Below are 18384 nucleotides of genomic sequence, written 5' to 3'. Positions count from 1 at the left end.
ACCACCAACTATGCATAAACGTTCCTATATCAGTACCACACTTCCAACATAACACTTTGTCATCTTTTTTCATTTTACTCAATAGAACTGGGGTTATATACCATCTATAAAACATTTTATATAAATTTTCCCTTATTTCATTCGAAATAGTAAACCTAAATTCATTTTTCCAAAGCTTTTCCCAAATTTCCAAATCAATATTATATCCTAGATCTCTCATCCATTTCAACATGACTGGTTTAATCCTTTCTTGTTCTAAGTTCAATTCTATAAGTACTTTATAAATCCTACCAATCAATCCTTTATTACCTTTCAATAATACTGTCTCAAAATTAGATTTGGTGTGATTAAATCCCAATCTATTATCTTTAATAAAAACATCATTTAATTTATAATACATAAACCAGTCTTTTAATTGGAGTTCTTCACGTGTTTTCAATATCCATACCCCATCTCTATAGTCTATCAATTCTCTATAAATATCACAGTCCAAATTTAAATGTGCACCTCTTCGCATAAAAGCTTCTATAGGATTTATCCAACCGGGAGTTTTACTTTCTAAAGCATCTTTATATTTATTCCATACATATAATAAATTTTTCCTAATAATATGAAAATAAAATTCCTTATTCACTTTCTGCTTCTCATACCATAAATAAGCATGCCACCCAAATCGTAGCTTATATCCTTCTAATTCTAATAACTTTGGATTCTCCAAGAGAATCCAATCTTTAATCCAGGTGAAACATGCCGCTTGGTAATACATTTTTAAATCCGGTAATCCCAGTCCTCCCGTCTCCCTTAATTCTATTAAGTTATTATATGCAATCCTGTGTCTCTCTTTACCCCAAATAAATCTCAGAATATCTTTTTTCCATTCCTCAAATGTCTGTACGCCTGCCACTATTGGTAAATTTTGAAACAAAAAAAGCATCTTGGGCAATAACATCATTTTAATTACTGATATTCTTCCCCAGAGTGATAAAGGAATCTTTTCCCAGCTTATCAAATCTTTTTTTAATTGTTGCCATTGTTTCACATAATTATCCTGAAATAAATTAAGATTATTATTTGATAACCATATTCCTAAATATTTAACTTTATGTTCAATATTGAGTCCCGACTTTTTGGTCAATGTTTGTTGCTGTGAGAGAGTCATATTTTTAACCAAAATTTTTGTTTTTGCCTTGTTAATTTTAAAACCTGAAAGCTTTCCATAAACCTCCAGTATTTTATTCCATTTGTCAAACTGTTCATTCGGGTCAATCAAAAAACATACTAAATCATCCGCATAAGCTTTAAGTTTATAATGATTTCTCCCTATTCTTACCCCTACTACATCATTAGATTTTCTAAGATTATTCAATAAAACCTCTAGTACTAAAATAAAAAGTAAAGGGGAAAGAGGACAACCCTGTCTCGTTCCCCTTTGAATTTGAATCTTTGGTGATAAAGATCCATTCATAATCAAATTAGCTGTTTGATGTGTATATATATTTTTTTATGGCAGTTTTAAAGCTATCACCAAAACCCATATATTCTAATACCTTAATCATAAACTGCCAATTAACATTATCAAAAGCTTTTTCAGCATCCAAAAATATAAAAGCAATTGGTGTTGTGTCTTGTTCCGCATATTCTAAAAGATCTATTACCACCCTAACATTTTGACTAATCAATCTCCCTGGTAAAAATCCAGCTTGATCATCATGTATTAATTGATTCAATACTCCTTTTAGTCTAGTAGCTAAAATTGCTACAAATAATTTATAGTCAATGTTCAACAATGAAATCGGTCTATAGTTTTTAACTTCCAATATATCAGAATTCACCTTTGGTATTAAAGCTATATTTGCTTGCTTCCATGTTTGAGGAATAATACCTTTTGTCATCCCTAAATTCATAACTTCCAAAAGATAGGGGATTAATTGTTCTCTAAATGTTTTATAATAATATGCTGTAAAACCATCTGGTCCAGGAGATTTATTCAGTTTGGTTTTTTTTATAGCCTGCTCCAATTCATCCTTGGTTATTGGAGAATCTAAAAGTTCTTTATTTTCTTGTGTTATTTTCCGCCAATCCCATTTAGCAAGATATACATCCATTTCTACCTCTGAAACTAACTTTTTTTTATATAAATCTATATAAAATTTCACAAATGTATCTACTATCTCCTCTTTAGTTCTTGTTATCTTGCCCTCCCTTCTTATTTGAGTTATTGATATTTTTTTATCTTTCTGTTTAATTTGCCAAGCTAACATTTTACCTGGTTTGTTAGCATGTTCAAAGAATCTTTGTTTGGTATACGTAACTTTTCGTTCAATTTCCTCAGCAAGTAAGAATTCATATTGAAGTTGGCAGTTTCTAATCTTATTTTGTTGTTCTTGTTTAGCCTCTTTATCTTGCAATCTAGTTAAATATCTCTCCGCTTGCTTTATTTCATCTAATATACATTTTTTCTTATTCTCCCTTTCCCTATAGTATCTTGTGTTTTGTTGAATTAAAAATCCCCTAATTACTGCTTTACCGGCATCCCAAACTATGTCTTCACTGGTACCTTTATCGATATTTTCTATGAAATAATTTGATATTTCAGTTTTCAATTTATCTACATTTTTTTTATTTTTTAAAAGAAAGTCATTCATTCTCCAGGGTTTGTAACCTCTATTTCCCATTTCAATTTTAACTGAAACCGCGTTGTGGTCTGACAGCACCCTAGGTAGAATCTCACATTTTTCTAACTTCTGTACCAGACCCTCTGACATCCATATCATATCTATCCTGGAACACGTGAGATGTCTCTGTGAAAAAAAAGTATATTGCTTCCTATTACCATGTGTCAACCTCCAGACATCAAACATATCCCACTGATCTATAAGAACATCAAAAATCCCTGGTAACTTTCCTTCATTACTTGCTTTTTTCTTTTTCCCAGATCTATCTAGCTTAGGTACCTTAACTCCATTAAAATCCCCCATCCATATCATTTTTTCAGTAGCATATTCAGCTAATAATAATGCTAAGTTCTCATAAAATACCTTTTGATTTGTATTAGGTGCATATATTCCCACAAGCAATACCTTTTGGAAACCAATTATTACCTCCAACAACAAAACTCTTCCCTCTATATCTTGATAAATAACTTTTGGTTGTAATAAAGCAGATATATACATAGCTATACCATTAGTTTTTTTAGTGCTATTACAAGCTGTAAATAAAGTACCCAACCTAGCATGTTCCAGCCTCACAACATCCTTTGGGAGTATATGCGTTTCCTGTAAGCAAATAATATTAGCATTAGATTTTCGTAAATGATGAAATATTTTCCTCCTTTTGTTGGGAGAGTTCAATCCATTAACATTCCAAGATATAGCCTGTAACATATCAAATTATCAGTTAGATTCCATATATTTTCACAGTAAATACATACTTGACTCCTACTACCACAACCCCCCTCTACCCCCCATCTGTTCGATCTTCAGTCTTCAGGTTCATCATTTAGAGAGTCCTCTGATGAAGCTACTGGCAAATCTCCGCCACCAGAAGCTTCAGATGCCTTTTCTTCTTCTGTAGATTCTCTAGTTGGAACTTGTTTAGCTGACTTGAAAGGTTTAACCAGTTCTGCATCATATCTTCTTAAAAACTGGTCTGCCTTATCCACTTCTGTGTACTTGAACCTTTTCTCCTTAAAAATAAAAGAGACACCCTGCGGATATTCCCATCTGTATTGAATTCCACTGAGTCTTAAGCGCTGGGCAATCTCCATGAAGTCCTTCCTCTTCCTCAGTAGTCTTGCAGGTATTTCTTTCATCAGCCTCAGAGACTCACCTCCAACCTTCAGTGGTGTTTTATAATGAGTATTAAGTATTAAGTCTCTGTGGCTTCTAGAAAATAGTTGAATCAGGCAGTCCCTCGGTACTTTATTCCTGGTTGCATATGCTGAATTTATTCTGTAGGCTGTCACAATCATCCCTGCAGTCACCTCCTCAGATTCTTGCAAAAAATCTGCCAAGAGAACCGACAGATATTTGCGCAAATCCCGCTCCTCAATTTTCTCTCGCAATCCACGAATACGTAGGGAAGATTCTTTTATCTTGAGCTCCATCATTGCCATCTGATCATTTTGGGTCTCCTGTCTGTCAGCTACAGATGTTATTGACATCTCCAGGGTATCCACCTTCTTCTTAGTTTCTTTAGTATCCTGTGAATTTTTTTTGAGCTTGGTTTCTACCCTGTCTTGCCTGACAGCCAAAGATGAGATTGTATCCTGCAAGGCAGCTATTGCAGCTGAGTTCTGAGCTATAGTAGCTGTATTCTGAGATAGCTCCTGTTTCATTTCAGTGACATCCTGATGGGTCTTAGTTAGCAATTCAAAAACAGAAGTCAAAGTCACTTCAGGTTTAGTTTTTAAAGGCATCTTGGCAGCAATAGATGTTGTTGCAATTGGAGAAGTTGTCTGTTTGGTTGTTTGAGTTATTTGAGTCACAGAGGACCGTCTAACAGGAGGCTGTACCACCAACTTTGTGTCTTTTAAAATGTCCTTAGTGTGTTTCTCTTTCTCACCCATTGGTGAGGCAAAAAAAAAACTGGAGACTGAAGTTACAAATCCATTATAATCCAAGGGAAGGAAGGGGGGGGGCAGAAAGTTTCTTTTATTTCATTTCATTCAGAACAAACCACTTTGGAGAAAACAATCACTGTGACCACTATAAAGTTTCTATGCCATGTCACTTGATTATCCTCCAATTCTTTTCTCTTAGCTCAATGGTCTTTAGTTTTAAAAGAAACTTTTTTTTTTGTGAGTGCGTCACTCAACTGGCAAAAAGCCAAAAAAAGAACAAAAAAGCGTAACTGAATTATAGATAGTTTCAGAACTGTCCTTCAAGAAAGAAAACTGCCACACACCCCAAATAGTGATTTTTAAAAGTCAGAAAAAAACTTTATTAATAATCCATAAAAGAAAAAGTCAGGTCCCACCTCGCTCTCTCCTGCCGTCTTCTTTAAGATGGCGCCGGCTATTTGGTGGAATCTGCCAGAGCGACCGCCGCCGATTTCTCGGCGGCTATCGCTCCCATGGCAGCTCCGCCACCGGCACCCAGGACTGCATCCCCTCTTGTCCCGAGGGGTGCCGCTTGCAGGCTCTTCCCGGGGCTAATTATGTGCCCCGTAGCAGCGGACAGCAGGAGCGCTGCTTTCGCGATTGCAACGGGGGGGTCACCTGACCCGGAAGTCAGAGTCCACCGCTCCTAACCACTACACCACATTGGCTCTCACGATGGGAGACCGCCAAGGAAGTCTAGGGTTGCTAGACAGAGGCAAGCAATGGCAAACCACCTCTGTAATTGCCATTGTTGTTGGTAAATCTATGGGGCCTCTTCAACTTGACATAGTTAGGACCCCAGCATGTCTGAATTTGGCTTTGTATTTGAGGAACCACTCAAACCCTGGACCATTCAATGAAACATCTGTGCAGCTACCTCGACAACCAGACTTGTCCTCCCTCCCACTTTCCTTCCTGGGAAAGCATTTCCTCTCCTTCGATTGTCCTAGCAACTCGGAACCAATTTGCCTCAGAAGTGACATCACAAAAGTCGGGCTACCATCAAAACACCCACACACACTTCACTACAATTCATAAGTCCTTTTCATCTTTGCCGCAATGGAGCTCCTTGGGAGCAGAGAAGGAAAAGGCGGGATTTGGCTGGCGGAGAAGGTTCTCCTGAGCGAAGGAAAAGCCAGAAGAGGAGTGGCCCTAGGAGACTGGAAGACCAGCCAGGGCTTCCAGGTGTGGCAAGGGATATTTCCATGTAGAATTCTTCTTTATCTCTAGTTATTTGTCATTTCATACACCGCAAGGTAACAAAAATGGATTATAAACCAGTCGATGATCAGTCACCAATATTCCTATTTTATAAGAAAGAAATTGAAAGATGGAGGCCCTGATCCAACTAAAAGTTGTTCAAGACTAATAGTGAACACTTAACCTGGGATTAAACCCCACTGAACACAGTGATGGACTTCTTGAGAAATCATGCCTAGTGTTGCTCTGTAAATCCCAATGAAAGGTTGAGTGAGTTGAGACTAGGGTTGCCAGATCTGGGTTGGGAAATACCTGGAGATTTTGGGGGTGGAGCCTGAGGAGGGCGGGGATTAGAGAGGGGAGGGAGATCACCTGGAGGTCACCTGGAGATCACCTGGAAGGGAGGTCACCTGGAGATCAGTTGTAATAGCAGGAGATCTCCAGGTACCACCTGGAAGTTGGCAACCCTAGTTGAGATCAAATTGTTCAATCGCTTTCAACAGATGACAACTAGCCGGAAGGGACTTGACCAAGCCTCTCCCGCTCCAATGAGTCCATGGGAAATCAAAGATTTAATCCCCTGGTCCTCTTTTCCAGGTGAAAAAACTTTACTATACTAGCTAAATAAAGCCCAGTTCACACATCTCCTTTGCGAGGTATCAGGTGATTAATTTGCGGCTTTTATTTGATCTGTCTGTTGTTTTATTCATTTATGTCATTTATAGCCCGCCTTTCTCTCCAGTAGGGATCCAAAGAGGCTTACATCATTCTTCTCCATCTTATCCTCACAACCACCATGTGAAGTTGAGGTTAGGCTGAATGTATGTGACTGGCCAAAGGTCACCCCAAGCTTTAGTGGCAGGGTGGGGATTCGAACCCGAGTCTCCTGGATCCTAGCCCAACATGCTAACAACTACACAACAATGGCATAGTAAAAAAAAGTTGCATCTCTACTTTTCAATAGTGTGACTCCCCCCCGCTCGCCCTTCTTTTGTTTGCTTTCCTCTCACACTTTTCTTCTATATGTTTTTTGTGGGCAGGAGGCGTTCTTCTTGTATCGACAGTTCTTATAAACCTCCTGTCAACAGTATGAAAAATGTGGGTGATATTGTAGAAATGTACAAAATCTCTTTCATACACAAAAAAACTGGTTTTAGTGGCCAAAATCAGTGGGTCTCACAATACCCAGAGCCTGTTTCAAACACCTAAAGCCTTGAGACACACTTTCCATGTGAGGTGGCAGGTTACTTTAGTTTAGTTGTATGTTTTTAAAAATATATTCCATAACTCATACCACTTCTGGGGGATGTTATCAGGTATTTTTGTGACCAGACAGAGGGCTTGGAATGGATGTCCCTAGGATACTGAACAAGGCATCCTCCGATCAGTGCTGTCTGTAAAAACTTGGGTGGTGTTTTTTTTTTTTAACCCCGGTGCATTTGCTCAGGTAAAAAATTACCCTAAGCACAAAAAGCAGTGATTTTTTCTTCTGGCATCACATCTAGTTTTATTTATTTCACTTAAAACATTGATTAGCTTCCTTTCTTCCTTGTAGAACTCAAGGCAGCTTACAATGCAAATGAAACAACAATGCTAAAAAACACACACACAGAGAAGACCACAATTTAAAATCTCACTTAGGACTGCCAATCAATAAAAACTAAATCAGTGAAATGCAGTACTAAATAAATCGGTCTTCAACTGCCTCCTGAAGACAGACACACATGAACACATGAAGCTGAACCAGACCCTTGGTCCATCAAAGTCAGTGTTGTCTACTCAGACTGGCAGCGGCTCTCCAGGGTCTCAGGCAGGGGTCTTTCATATCACCTACTTGCCTGGTCCCTTTAACTGGAGATGCCGGGGATTGAACCTGGGACCTTCTGCATGCCAAGCAGATGCTCTGCCACTGAGCCACAGCCCCAGGGGGACAGAGGCAAGTTGTTCCATAATTATGGGGACGCTACTGAAAAGGCCCTCCCGTGCCCACCAGGTGAAAGTTTTACACCTCACCGCATTTTCTGTTACAGAAAGAAAACTAAACAGCTACACTTTGGGGACCTTGTTGAATAACTTGCAGCTGACAATATCCTAAAAGGGAAATTTTCTAGAGCCACTTCTGTGTGCGTACTGCACAAAATAAGTGCAACCGGGAAGGAATTTCACCCAGAATGCTGGTGAACATTTAAAAAAAAAACTTGAACAAAAATCTTAATAATTACAGAATTTAAAAATATGGGGCTGTAACAACTAACCTGCGAAGTGCGACTGTTTGCAGGCGACAGAGAGCCAGCTTCCAACCAGCCGGGCAAAGGAGGCAACGACCAGAGAGACCCTCGTCAGGCCTACGTCATCTGGAGAGTCACTCGTCTGTTACACCGATGGGCTCACGCAGGACGCTTTCAAAATAGTGAGATGTTGTGTTAGTTTTACCATAACCAAAATAAAGAATACTCTTATGCTGTTGCAATAGGTCACGAAAAAAAGTTACAGCATATATTTTGAAGCAGTACAAACGGTTATTGAGACACGTACCAAATGGCCTCGATGAAAATGTAGATGGGGGCTTCATATATATGAATGCATACCTTTAAATGATTTTCTGTTGCAAATGTATATCAGGACCAGGTGAAAGCAATTGCATTTGACCAAGGTTTTGGCAAAGATGAAGCAGCGAAATATTACTGCCCTCAAGAATTAATACTATGAGTACAATTTGAACATTTTTCAGGGTGAGTTATAATTTGTATAATGATTATTGGTTTAGTATATTATGAGGTTGACAAACAACTTTTTTAACTGTTTTATTGATATAGGAGAATTGAAAAAGCTAAAACACCTCGGGAGTAATAGCGAAACGACTTTATTTAAGGCTGCCAAGTCGTCTTCTCTCCTTCACCACGTTTGCCTTTGGAAATTCTTCTTGCAAAAGGAAGAGATAAGAACTTCAAAACCGTCACATAAACTGTTTATTAACTCACCTGTGGCTCCAGTGAGGTGCCTCTGTAAAGAAAGAAAGAAGAATAACTTCATATTCACTTACAGACTTAAGAGTTGTTAAACAGACATTATACATTGTATGTTACGTGTGTGTATATGTGTGTGTACATGTTATATGTCTATATATATTTAATGTGTCTCAGTAACCGTTTGTACTGCTTAAAATATATGCTGTAACTTTTTTCATGTGTTAGTTTTACCGCCAGATTCCTGAGCACCTTGTCTTTTACAACGCAGGGAAAATGAGACTCCAGGGGCAGATGAATGACCAACACATTCCTTCATTTACAAAAGAAGCTGCTTTAGGTCTTTCGCTTTATTGAGGGACACAAGCAGGTTTGCATACTACCCAGTTGATCAAGAAAGTGCATCTGGGAGCCATTGGCCTCACAGCATTATAAATTGGGGGGGGGTGCACTCCTCTGGGCCCACCATATAGCGCCCCTTACGAATGCCCAAAGTGAGTTTAAGTGAGTTTCTACCTAAACGGGACCCAAAGCAGCTTGTCACATCTCCGCCTTATCCTCACAACAACCCTCTGAGGTAAGATAGGCTGAGAGACTGTGACGGGTACAAGGTCATGACGGGCTTCCAGGGCAAAGCTGGGATTTGAGCCCAATTGGCCCAGGTCCTAAGTCTATGCTCTAACCACTACGCAATGTAGCTTGGCCAGTTTTCTATGCTTATCAAAGTTTCTCTTCTAAAAATGCTATGCATGGTGTTGTTTGTCCCAAAGAAAGTCCTGAAGTATCATGAGCAGTGCAGAATCCCCAGCAAAAATCCAGAAGCATCTGAGACCCTGCCCCTTGAAAACGCTGCTTTGTAATTGGCTGTAGTGCTTACTGTGATAAACACATCACCACCACCACCCTGGTCCCCTCTCCCCCCTGGCAACTGGCCATTTTATAACCCAAGCTCTTTAAAGAGGACAGGGTGAGCGGGAGAAACCCAAGTGCCATTTTACAAGCCGTTTTACAACCCAAGTGCTGTTTTCTTTTTCTTCTGGCTGCCTTCTTCTCTGGCTGCCCTCTGCTGTTGTTGTTTTTGTTTCTCCTCCTATGATAATATATTGATATATCATTAAAAATATCAATACAAATGAAGGGAGAGGCAGCTGAGGTTAAGATCAGGTGATTGCTCGCCCCCCCTCCCCTGGGTAACTCATCACCCAAATGCGGGGGGGGGGGGTCCAATCTAGCCTCAGCTGCCTCTCTCTTCAATTTTATTTATATTTTTGATGATCTACTGATATACTATCATACCAGGAGGGGGGGGGAACGGCGGAGGGCGGCCAGAGAAGGAGGTGGCCACATGGCCAAGTCCTTCTCCGGTAGTCAGTCCATGAGTCAAAGTACCCATGCATAAAAGACCTACGTCTTTCCAGTTTTCCACATCCTGCATCAAAATATCTGTTTCTCAAGTGTGGCCCTCATCTGTGGATACCTAAATCTGTGGATTGGGGCCACACTTACCCAAAACAGATTTTTCTGTAAACTGGGGTGACCCCCCCCCACACACACACACAAGTTTGCAGAAAAATCTGAAATCTTTTTTTTTTTAAAGTTGGAGGTTAATTCCCCCAAAAGTAAAATAGTGTTTTCTGTGCAAGAACAGAGAGTGCTCTTTCTTACCTTGAGCATGGCAGTTGGCCCAGCGTTGGCTGTGGTGGAGCCTGGGACCTGAAGCAGCTGCCTCAGTGCCCGGGACCTGCAGCAGGCCCACCGCGAAAGCGGGTGGGGGGAGAGATGGGATTCCCCACCACGGGTCTCACGGGTCCATGCTTGTAATTATCTCAGTCTCTATCATGTTTCCTCTTGGTTGCATTTCTTTTTCTTTAAGTGCTTCTGAAGAGGATTTACTTAGGGTATTTCCAGCCCAACCAAGTCTGATGGTCCCCCCCTCACCACCACCAAAGTTCCTGGTTACAGATTGATCAGTTTATCAAAACCCTCATAAATTATCTTTGCCAGGATGAAAAAGCAAGTTCAACAATCACTCAAAGAAAACACATTTGCATTGATCCTATTTTAATAGCCACTGTTTCCAGCAGTGTGGAATAATGAAGCATTGTGTTCTATCTTACACAAACGAGTGGCAGTTTTTATTTTTTCCTCTTTGCTCCCCAGTGCAAGGAATATCTGAGGCCCTTCAAGAAGTGCCTGCGGAAGCTGAATCTGCCCAAGGATTTGCCCAAGGAGAAGAGGGTCAGTTGCACCAGAAAGAACTTGACCATCCTCGGAGACCACATTAACATGTTCCTTCAACACTATTGTAAGACGTGGGAACTCAAGCGCTGGAAGAAGTAAGGCATTCTCCACCATGGGGGCTGCTCTTGTGTGTCAACCTTCTGCAGCCTGACAAATATCTGCAAACTAGCCCATCACTGTGACATATTCTCCCCCTACAGAAACCTGACAATGGGGGGTGGGGAGCTGCCACCCAGAGTTGGGGAGAAGGGGAGGTTTGTCCGAACTGTCCCCAAGAATGTTGTGAACCTACTGGAACCTGCTGAGCTGTCCCATTGGAAATCAAGGCTGGTCGCTCCGCCTTTTTATCTGCATAGCCCCAGTCTAGATTCTTGTAGGACAGAATATCAGAAACTGACTTCAAGTATAGAGTTTCAAAAAGTGAGGACACATGAAGCTGCCTTATACTGAATCAGACCCTTGGTCCATCAAAATCAGTATTGTCTACTCAGACTGGCAGCAGCTGTCCAGGGTCTCAGGAAGGGGTCTTCCACATCACCTTCTTGCCTAGTCCCCTTAACTGGAGATGCCAGGGATTCAACCTGGGGCCTTCTGCATGCCAAGCAGATGCTCTACCACTGAGCCACAGCCCCTTTCCTCCTCCCCCAATGTCTCTGAGTGGTAGCACATTCTAAAGGTGTCTTAGTAGCAGTAGTAGTAGTAATAATAACAGTATGTCATCAAGTTGCAACCAATTTATGACGATCCCAGGATCCTGGGGTTTTCAAGGCAAGAGATGAGCAGATGTGGTTTGCCATTGGCTTCCTTTGCATAGCAACCCCAGTCTTCCTTGGTGGTCTCCCACCCAAGTACTGACTGTGGCAAACCCTGCTTAGCTCCCAAGCCCTGGCAAGTTCAGGCTAGGCTGAGTTATCAGGCTGCTGTGTTTGTGGTGTAAAGTGACATCAAATTGCAGCCAACTGTGATGGTGACTCCGTAGGATTTTCAAGGGAAGAGATGTTCAGAGGTGTTTTGCCATTGCCTTCCTCTCCATAGCAACTCTGGACTTCATTGGTGGTGTCATATCCAAATACTAACCAGGGCTGACCCTGCTTAGCTTCTGAGATCTGATGAGATCAAGCTAGAGTGAGCCATCCTGCTGAGGGTTTCTTTGTAATACCTACCTGCAAATACACAAGCAGAGCTTACTACAATGAGCAGGTCTCACAAACAGGCAGCACAACCACTAATCCTGCATCAGAAATCAATGGACTCAAGAATGTGCATCTCTGGCATTGTATATCCTGTAAAAAGAAGGAGCACTTTTGAGATTTTTTTCTGATAAATCAAGCCACGAAATAATTTTTAAATGAATTATCATCTGCCTTTTAATCAATAGCCAAATGATTATATTAGTACGAGGCCAGAATTGCAGTGCAGTGCCTCTCTGAGATACTGAAGGAAGCGTGAGGTAGTTTTCCAACCTAGTAGATAAGCACCACTGTTCATTGCTCAAAGGAAAAATAATTTTGGTTCTTTTTTCTATAGCTTATTGAAATTAAGACAGCATAATAGCTATGGAGTCATAATAACTAAAAAAAAAATAGCCAACAGACCCTTAACCCCCAGTGTCATTGACTAAACTTGGGTTGGATCTGATTCATCAAGCTAAGCTTTAGCGGATTTCACGCCTAATTAAAGCTGGCCGGCTGACTTGGAATCGGTGCCTTGCACAACTATGCAGGTCAAGGAGACGGGAACCACGTGGGACGAGCAGCAGCCTCAACCTTCCCCACGTAGATCAGCACACATCTGCTGCCATCTTCTCTCACTTGTAGGGTTGCCAACTCTGGGTGCAGAAATTCCTGGAGATTTGAAGGCAGAGCCTGGGGAGGGATGGGAGGGGTTCTCATTTAGGCATATAACACCATACAGCCCACCCTCCAAAGCAGCCATTTTCTCTAGGGGGAACTGATCCCTGTTGTCTGGAGGTCAATTTTAATTCTGGGAGATCTCCAGGTCCTCCCCACTTGGAGGCTGGCAACCCTACTCACTTGGGTGCTTTTGTCAGCCAGCTCTCAATATATTTACTTTCATTATCTGCCTCATAAAGACTCATTATTTCTTCATCTTAAACCCCAAAATTTCCTTTCAGTTCCCACCTTGGCAAGCGTTAAGGTTGCCAGCCTCCAGGTACTGTAAAATAATTTCACCTATGCTGCCTAATGTATGGTCACTATAATATAAAGCAGCACAAAAGCTCCAAAGCAACAGATATATTATCTACATAGCTTTAGTGTAATTGATAAAAATGTGAAATACAGAAAACAATGTATACACATAACACAAATATCGTATACAAGAAACATGCTACAAATCACACCAGGGGAAGTCCAACAAGTTCATATTCAAAGTCCTTAGAGACTTATAGTGCCAAACATAGGGTTGCCAACTGCCAGGTAGTAGCAGGAGATCTCCTGCTAATTCAACTGATCTCCAGCCGATAGCGATCAGATCACCTGGAGAAAAATGGTTACTTTGGCAATTGGACTCTATGGCATTGAAGTCCCTCCCCTCCCCAAACCCCACCCTCCTCAGGCTCTGCCCCAAAAATCCCCCGCCGGTGGCGAAGAGGGACCTGGCAACCCTAGGCCTGGAGATCTCCCAGAAATACAACTGATCTCCAGACTACAGAGATCGGTTCCATGGGAGAAAATGGATTCTTTGGAGGGTGGACTTAGGGTTTCCAGCTCCGGGTTGGGAAATACCTGGAGATTTTGGGGATGGAGCCTGAGGAGGGCGGGGTTTGGGGAGGGACATCAACGCCATACAGTCCACCTTCCAAAGCAGCCATTTTCTCCAGGTGAACTGATCTCTGTCGCCTGGAGATCAGTTGTAGTAGTGGGAGATCTCCAGCCACCACCAGGAGATTGGCAACCCTAGGTGCACTCTATGGGATTGTATCCCCCCCATCCCACCCTCCCCAGAGTTGGCAACCCTACCTGGTCTCCTTGAGAGGCAGGACTAACCCTGCAGATTCTCATTTGCCAAGGTCTGGAGGGCAGGAGCAGGCAAGGCCTGGAGCTGGAGGGCAGGGGCCCAAAGGATCTGGCAAAGCTCCCTTCCCGAAGAAAAGCAACCCTGGTTGTTCTTTACCCCCGGGTCTGGCACTTTCCTGGTAAAGGTCTTAATTGGGCCAGAATCCTGCAGAGACCGAGGTTCTACCGCAGCCGCAGGGGTTTCTAACCCAGCATTTAGGTTTGCCAGGTCCCTCTTTGCCACCGGCGGGAGGTTTTTGGGGCAGAGCCTGAGGAGGGTGGGGTTTGGGGAGGGGAGGGGCTTCAATGCCGTAGACTCCAATGGCCAAAGCGGCCATTTTCTCCCGGGGAACTGATCTCTATTGGCTGGAGGTCAGTTGTAATAGCAGGAGATCTCCAGCTAGTACCTGGAGGTTGGCAACCCTACCAGCATTACGCCTCCTCTCAGCTACCTCCGCATGAGCCCACTGCCTCTGCTGTGCCTGCTGGGTAGAGGCTAGCGTTGCCAACCTCCAGGTGGTGGCTGATCTCCAGGTGACCGAGATCAGTTCCCTTGGAGAAAATGGCCTTTTTGGAAGGTGGGCTCTATGGTATTAGACCCCACTGAAGTCCCTTCCCTCCCCAAACCCCAGCCTCCGCCCCCCAAATCTCCGGGTATTTCCTAATCCGGAGCTGGAAACCCTAATTATACCCCATTGATGTCCTTTCTTCACCAAACCCTGCCCACCTCAAGCTCCAACCCCCAAATCTCCAGAGATTTTCCAACCTGCAGCTGGCAACCCTAGGGTCATGGCAACCACCTATCCATAAACGCTCCTTTTACCTCTGGTTGACAACTAGGGAACCAGGAACCATCTTCCAGTGGGGCAAGATCTGGCCCCAAGGGTTGCTGGTTGCTGATTCATAGCATAATTGGACTACCCCCCTCCCTGCCCCATACAGAGTTGTAAGCTTTAAAACCACCCTTCCATTTTCAGGCAGGCAAAGCACAAATAGAACCAAAAAAAAGAGAAGCTCATCTTATCTGTCGGAGCAAATAATTATTTATTGTTTATAGCCAGAACGTTGATGGATCGGGAGGGAGGCATAGTGATTGCAATTTGGTCAGCCCTGCAAAAAGAAAATAAGAACATCCGTTATTCCAACAGAGTTTACCCTCTAAATAGGTCAGCAAAGGGGTTGAATGGGACGATTTACGAGGGCAGCGTGGCACTTGATAGCCTGTCGGTTCGATATCAGCCATTGTTCAATATCTTGTTAAGCAGGGATGAACTCTTCGGCATCATTATGGTCTTCCAGACATGACAGGTCTGCCATATTGCCCAGAAACAGGAGTTAATCAAAAGCCCGTTTGCATAATTGATTCCATCCGATCAATAGGGCAACCAGGAGGCTGGGTTTCCTGGACCTTGCAATAGTCCTCTGAGCTTTCCAGCAATGCACCGATACAACCAGGGAAGATCCTGAGGTTCACACCAAAGACTGGATCTCCCCTCAATTGTGCGTTGCTGAAGATTCTACTCTGTTGCAAGCTGTTTTAATTGCCTCTCTAACAGCCAGTCCTCCAATGATCTAAAAACCAAGACAGTGCTTGTTCTGTCGGCTAGAAATATATCGGAAATCATAATTTATTCCCCACCTTTCTTTCTTCGTGGAGTGTGAATTGGCAGACATGAAGGTCTCAGGAGACAGGACTGCCAAACTTCCAGTGGGACCTGGGGCTCCCTGAAATTAGAACTGATCTCCAAACTACAGAGGTCAGTTCTTTTGGAGGGAATGATGGTTTTGGGTACCAGGCTCTATGGCACCACATCCCCGCTGAATTCCCTCCCCAAACTCTGGCCTCCCAAAGCAGCTCCCCACCCCACCCCCAAGATCTCTAGCATTTTCCCAAGCCAGGGTTGGCAACCTTACCAGGAAGTGACCTTGGGCTAGACACAGTTCTCTCAGAACTCTCTCAGCCCCACCTACCTCACAGGGTGTCTGTTGTGGGGAGGGGAAGAAGTGATTGTAAGCACTTTGATTCTTCCTTAAGCGGTAGAGAAAGTCGGGATATAAAAACGTCCTCTTCCTCCACCTCCTCCTCAAACACTTCCAGACTGGCTTTCCCTCAGCAAGGATGCCATCTCGTATGCTTTCAGACAATGCCCTGGTGTGATTCTTTGGTATTGGTGAGTATATAGTTTCTGGGTTCAAAATATAGCTCCGTGTCTGCAGTGTCATATCTTCAAAATGGACATCGCAGGGCTGGATAAAGTACACAAGAGGGCAACCAAGATGATTAAGGAGTTGGAGCACCTTTCTGGAGATTGGTTGTAATTCTGGGGGAATTCCAGGTCCCCACATGGACATTAGAGTCCTGCGGCACAGAGTGGGAAGCTGCAGTACTGCAGTCAAAAGCTCTGCTCATGAGTTCGATCCCAACGGAAGTCAGTTTCAGGTAGCCGACTCAAGGTTGACTCAGCCTTCCATCCTTCCGAGGTTGGTAAAATGAGTGCCAGCTTGCTGGCGGTAAAGTGTAGACGACTGGGGAAGGCAATGGCAAACCATCCCGTAAACAGAGTCTGCCTAGTACATGTCAGGATGTGACGTCACCCCATGGGTCAGTAATGACCCAGTGCTTGCACAGGGTGGACTACCTTTACCTTTTTGCCTGGACATTGGCAAGCCTAGCCCTAGAACAACGGCCTTGGGATAAAGATGGTTTGAGCCCTCATATGGTGCTGGATAGCCGTAAGGTATGGAGTCTTGTCTACCCTCCCATTTTATGAAACAGTCATGTTTCCACCGTCTGCTTCTAGGATGCTGTGGAGGTTTGTTGCCCTTTTCTCAGCGCTCGATGAGAAGCAACTGTGCAAATTGTACCGGTACAGCAAGACCAACCAAGTATCCAAGTTCCTGGTAAGATTCTTTGCTAATGAGCTATGACCTAATGAGTGGTGGACTCTAATCTGGAGACCTGGGTTTGATTCTCCTTAAAAAAAGGTAGAGAAAATCGGCATATAAAAACCAACTCTTCTTCTTCTATATGGCAGGAAGATCTGCCAAGTATTGAGTGTGTGTGTCAGCATTATGGGATAGCCCCAGACAGCCTATAAAGATCCCAGCAAGACTCACTCTTCTCTGGTATTGCTCTGTAGTGCAGACGATCTGGGTTCTAGTCCCCCTACCCTACCAGATAGAGTGATTCCTCAGTGGAACCGGCTTCCTCGGGAGGTGGTGAGCTCTCCTTCCCTGGAGGTTTTGAAGCAAGGCTAGATGGCCATCTGTCAGCAATGCTGATTCTATGACCTTAGGCAGATCATGAGAGGGAGGGCATCTGGGCCATCTTCTGGGCATGGAGGAGGGGTCACTGGGGGTGTGGGGGGAGGTAGTTGTGAATTTCCTGCATTGGGCAGGGGGTTGGAATAGATGACCCTGGTGGTCTCTTCCAACTCTATGATTCTATTATTAGACCTCGCTTCCCCGCCCCCCCATCCAAAATGATTGTTGACATCAGGATCCCAAAAAGGAGGTCTTTGCCTTTCCCATCTCTCTAGGGTGAGAATCAACGCCCTGCCTCCTGTTTTCCATTGACGTGCACTTTCCTAGCAAGCTGCCAGGGAAACGACAGAGCATGGACTGTACAGGCTGTTGCAGCTTCCATAGTACTTCGTTCAGGTAGCCCCAATCCATCAAAACCTCTGTCTCACTGAGAGGGCAACATAAACATGCAATATTCTGAAAATGGTTGGCATGCATTTTATTTCTTATGAGGAATCTGTGGTTCTGCATGCCATAGCCCCTTGTACGTAGGGAAGTGTAGCTGTGTGTGGAAAGAGCTGAGAGCTACCACCACAAGCAGTAGTTGGCAACATACAGCTCAAAGGCAGAGATCGTCCCCTGTCCCGCTAAAGATAGCTGGTCCAGAAGGGCAATTCCTTGCCACAACCTTGAATTGTCTTCATGGAATCAGTCCAATTTATTTTAAAAGGCCCTTTTCCTCCCTTTGGTATAGCCAAGGCAGCTTTGAAAATGGTTATCAACAGCTATTGGCCAAGGAAGCTAAATGGAACTTCCATGTTCAAAGGAAGTATACCAGTTTTCCAGATGAGGGTAAGCATTGGCGCAGGTAATGGCAGTCACCTTCAGGCACTGTGAGTGCCCAGAGGCACTGGGACTGGCCAGTACTGGGAACTGTATACTGGGGTTCGGTATGCTCTAGCAAAGCAACTGCACTCTTAAGTTTGGCTCTTGTCCCATTCGCCAGTTGTATTTATTTATTTGTTTGTTTATTTTTTTAAATCATGTCTATGCCACCTTTCCACCCAATTCGTGGTCCCCAAGATGCAAACATTAAAAACATTTCAAACACTGAAAA

The 18384-nt window shown here is 43.2% G+C and overlaps 1 protein-coding gene across 1 annotated transcript; it reads left to right on the top strand.

Annotated features, from left to right (window-relative positions):
• The first annotated feature begins 5659 nt into the window (after positions 1–5659).
• CHCT1 (CHD1 helical C-terminal domain containing 1) lies at positions 5660–16952 on the top strand. The gene is made up of 4 exons (XM_056865032.1): positions 5660–5785; positions 8079–8210; positions 10927–11102; positions 16826–16952. Exons 1-4 carry the CDS (start codon positions 5660–5662, stop codon positions 16950–16952), a joined length of 561 nt encoding a protein of 186 aa, XP_056721010.1.
• Positions 16953–18384: the final 1432 nt, after the last annotated feature.

This window comes from Euleptes europaea, chromosome 19, assembly GCF_029931775.1.
Source record: "Euleptes europaea isolate rEulEur1 chromosome 19, rEulEur1.hap1, whole genome shotgun sequence".
In the NCBI taxonomy this organism is placed as follows: Eukaryota; Metazoa; Chordata; class Lepidosauria; order Squamata; family Sphaerodactylidae; genus Euleptes; species Euleptes europaea.
The sequence above is the reverse complement of the archived record's forward strand: the minus strand, read 5'-3'. Positions and strand labels throughout refer to the sequence as shown.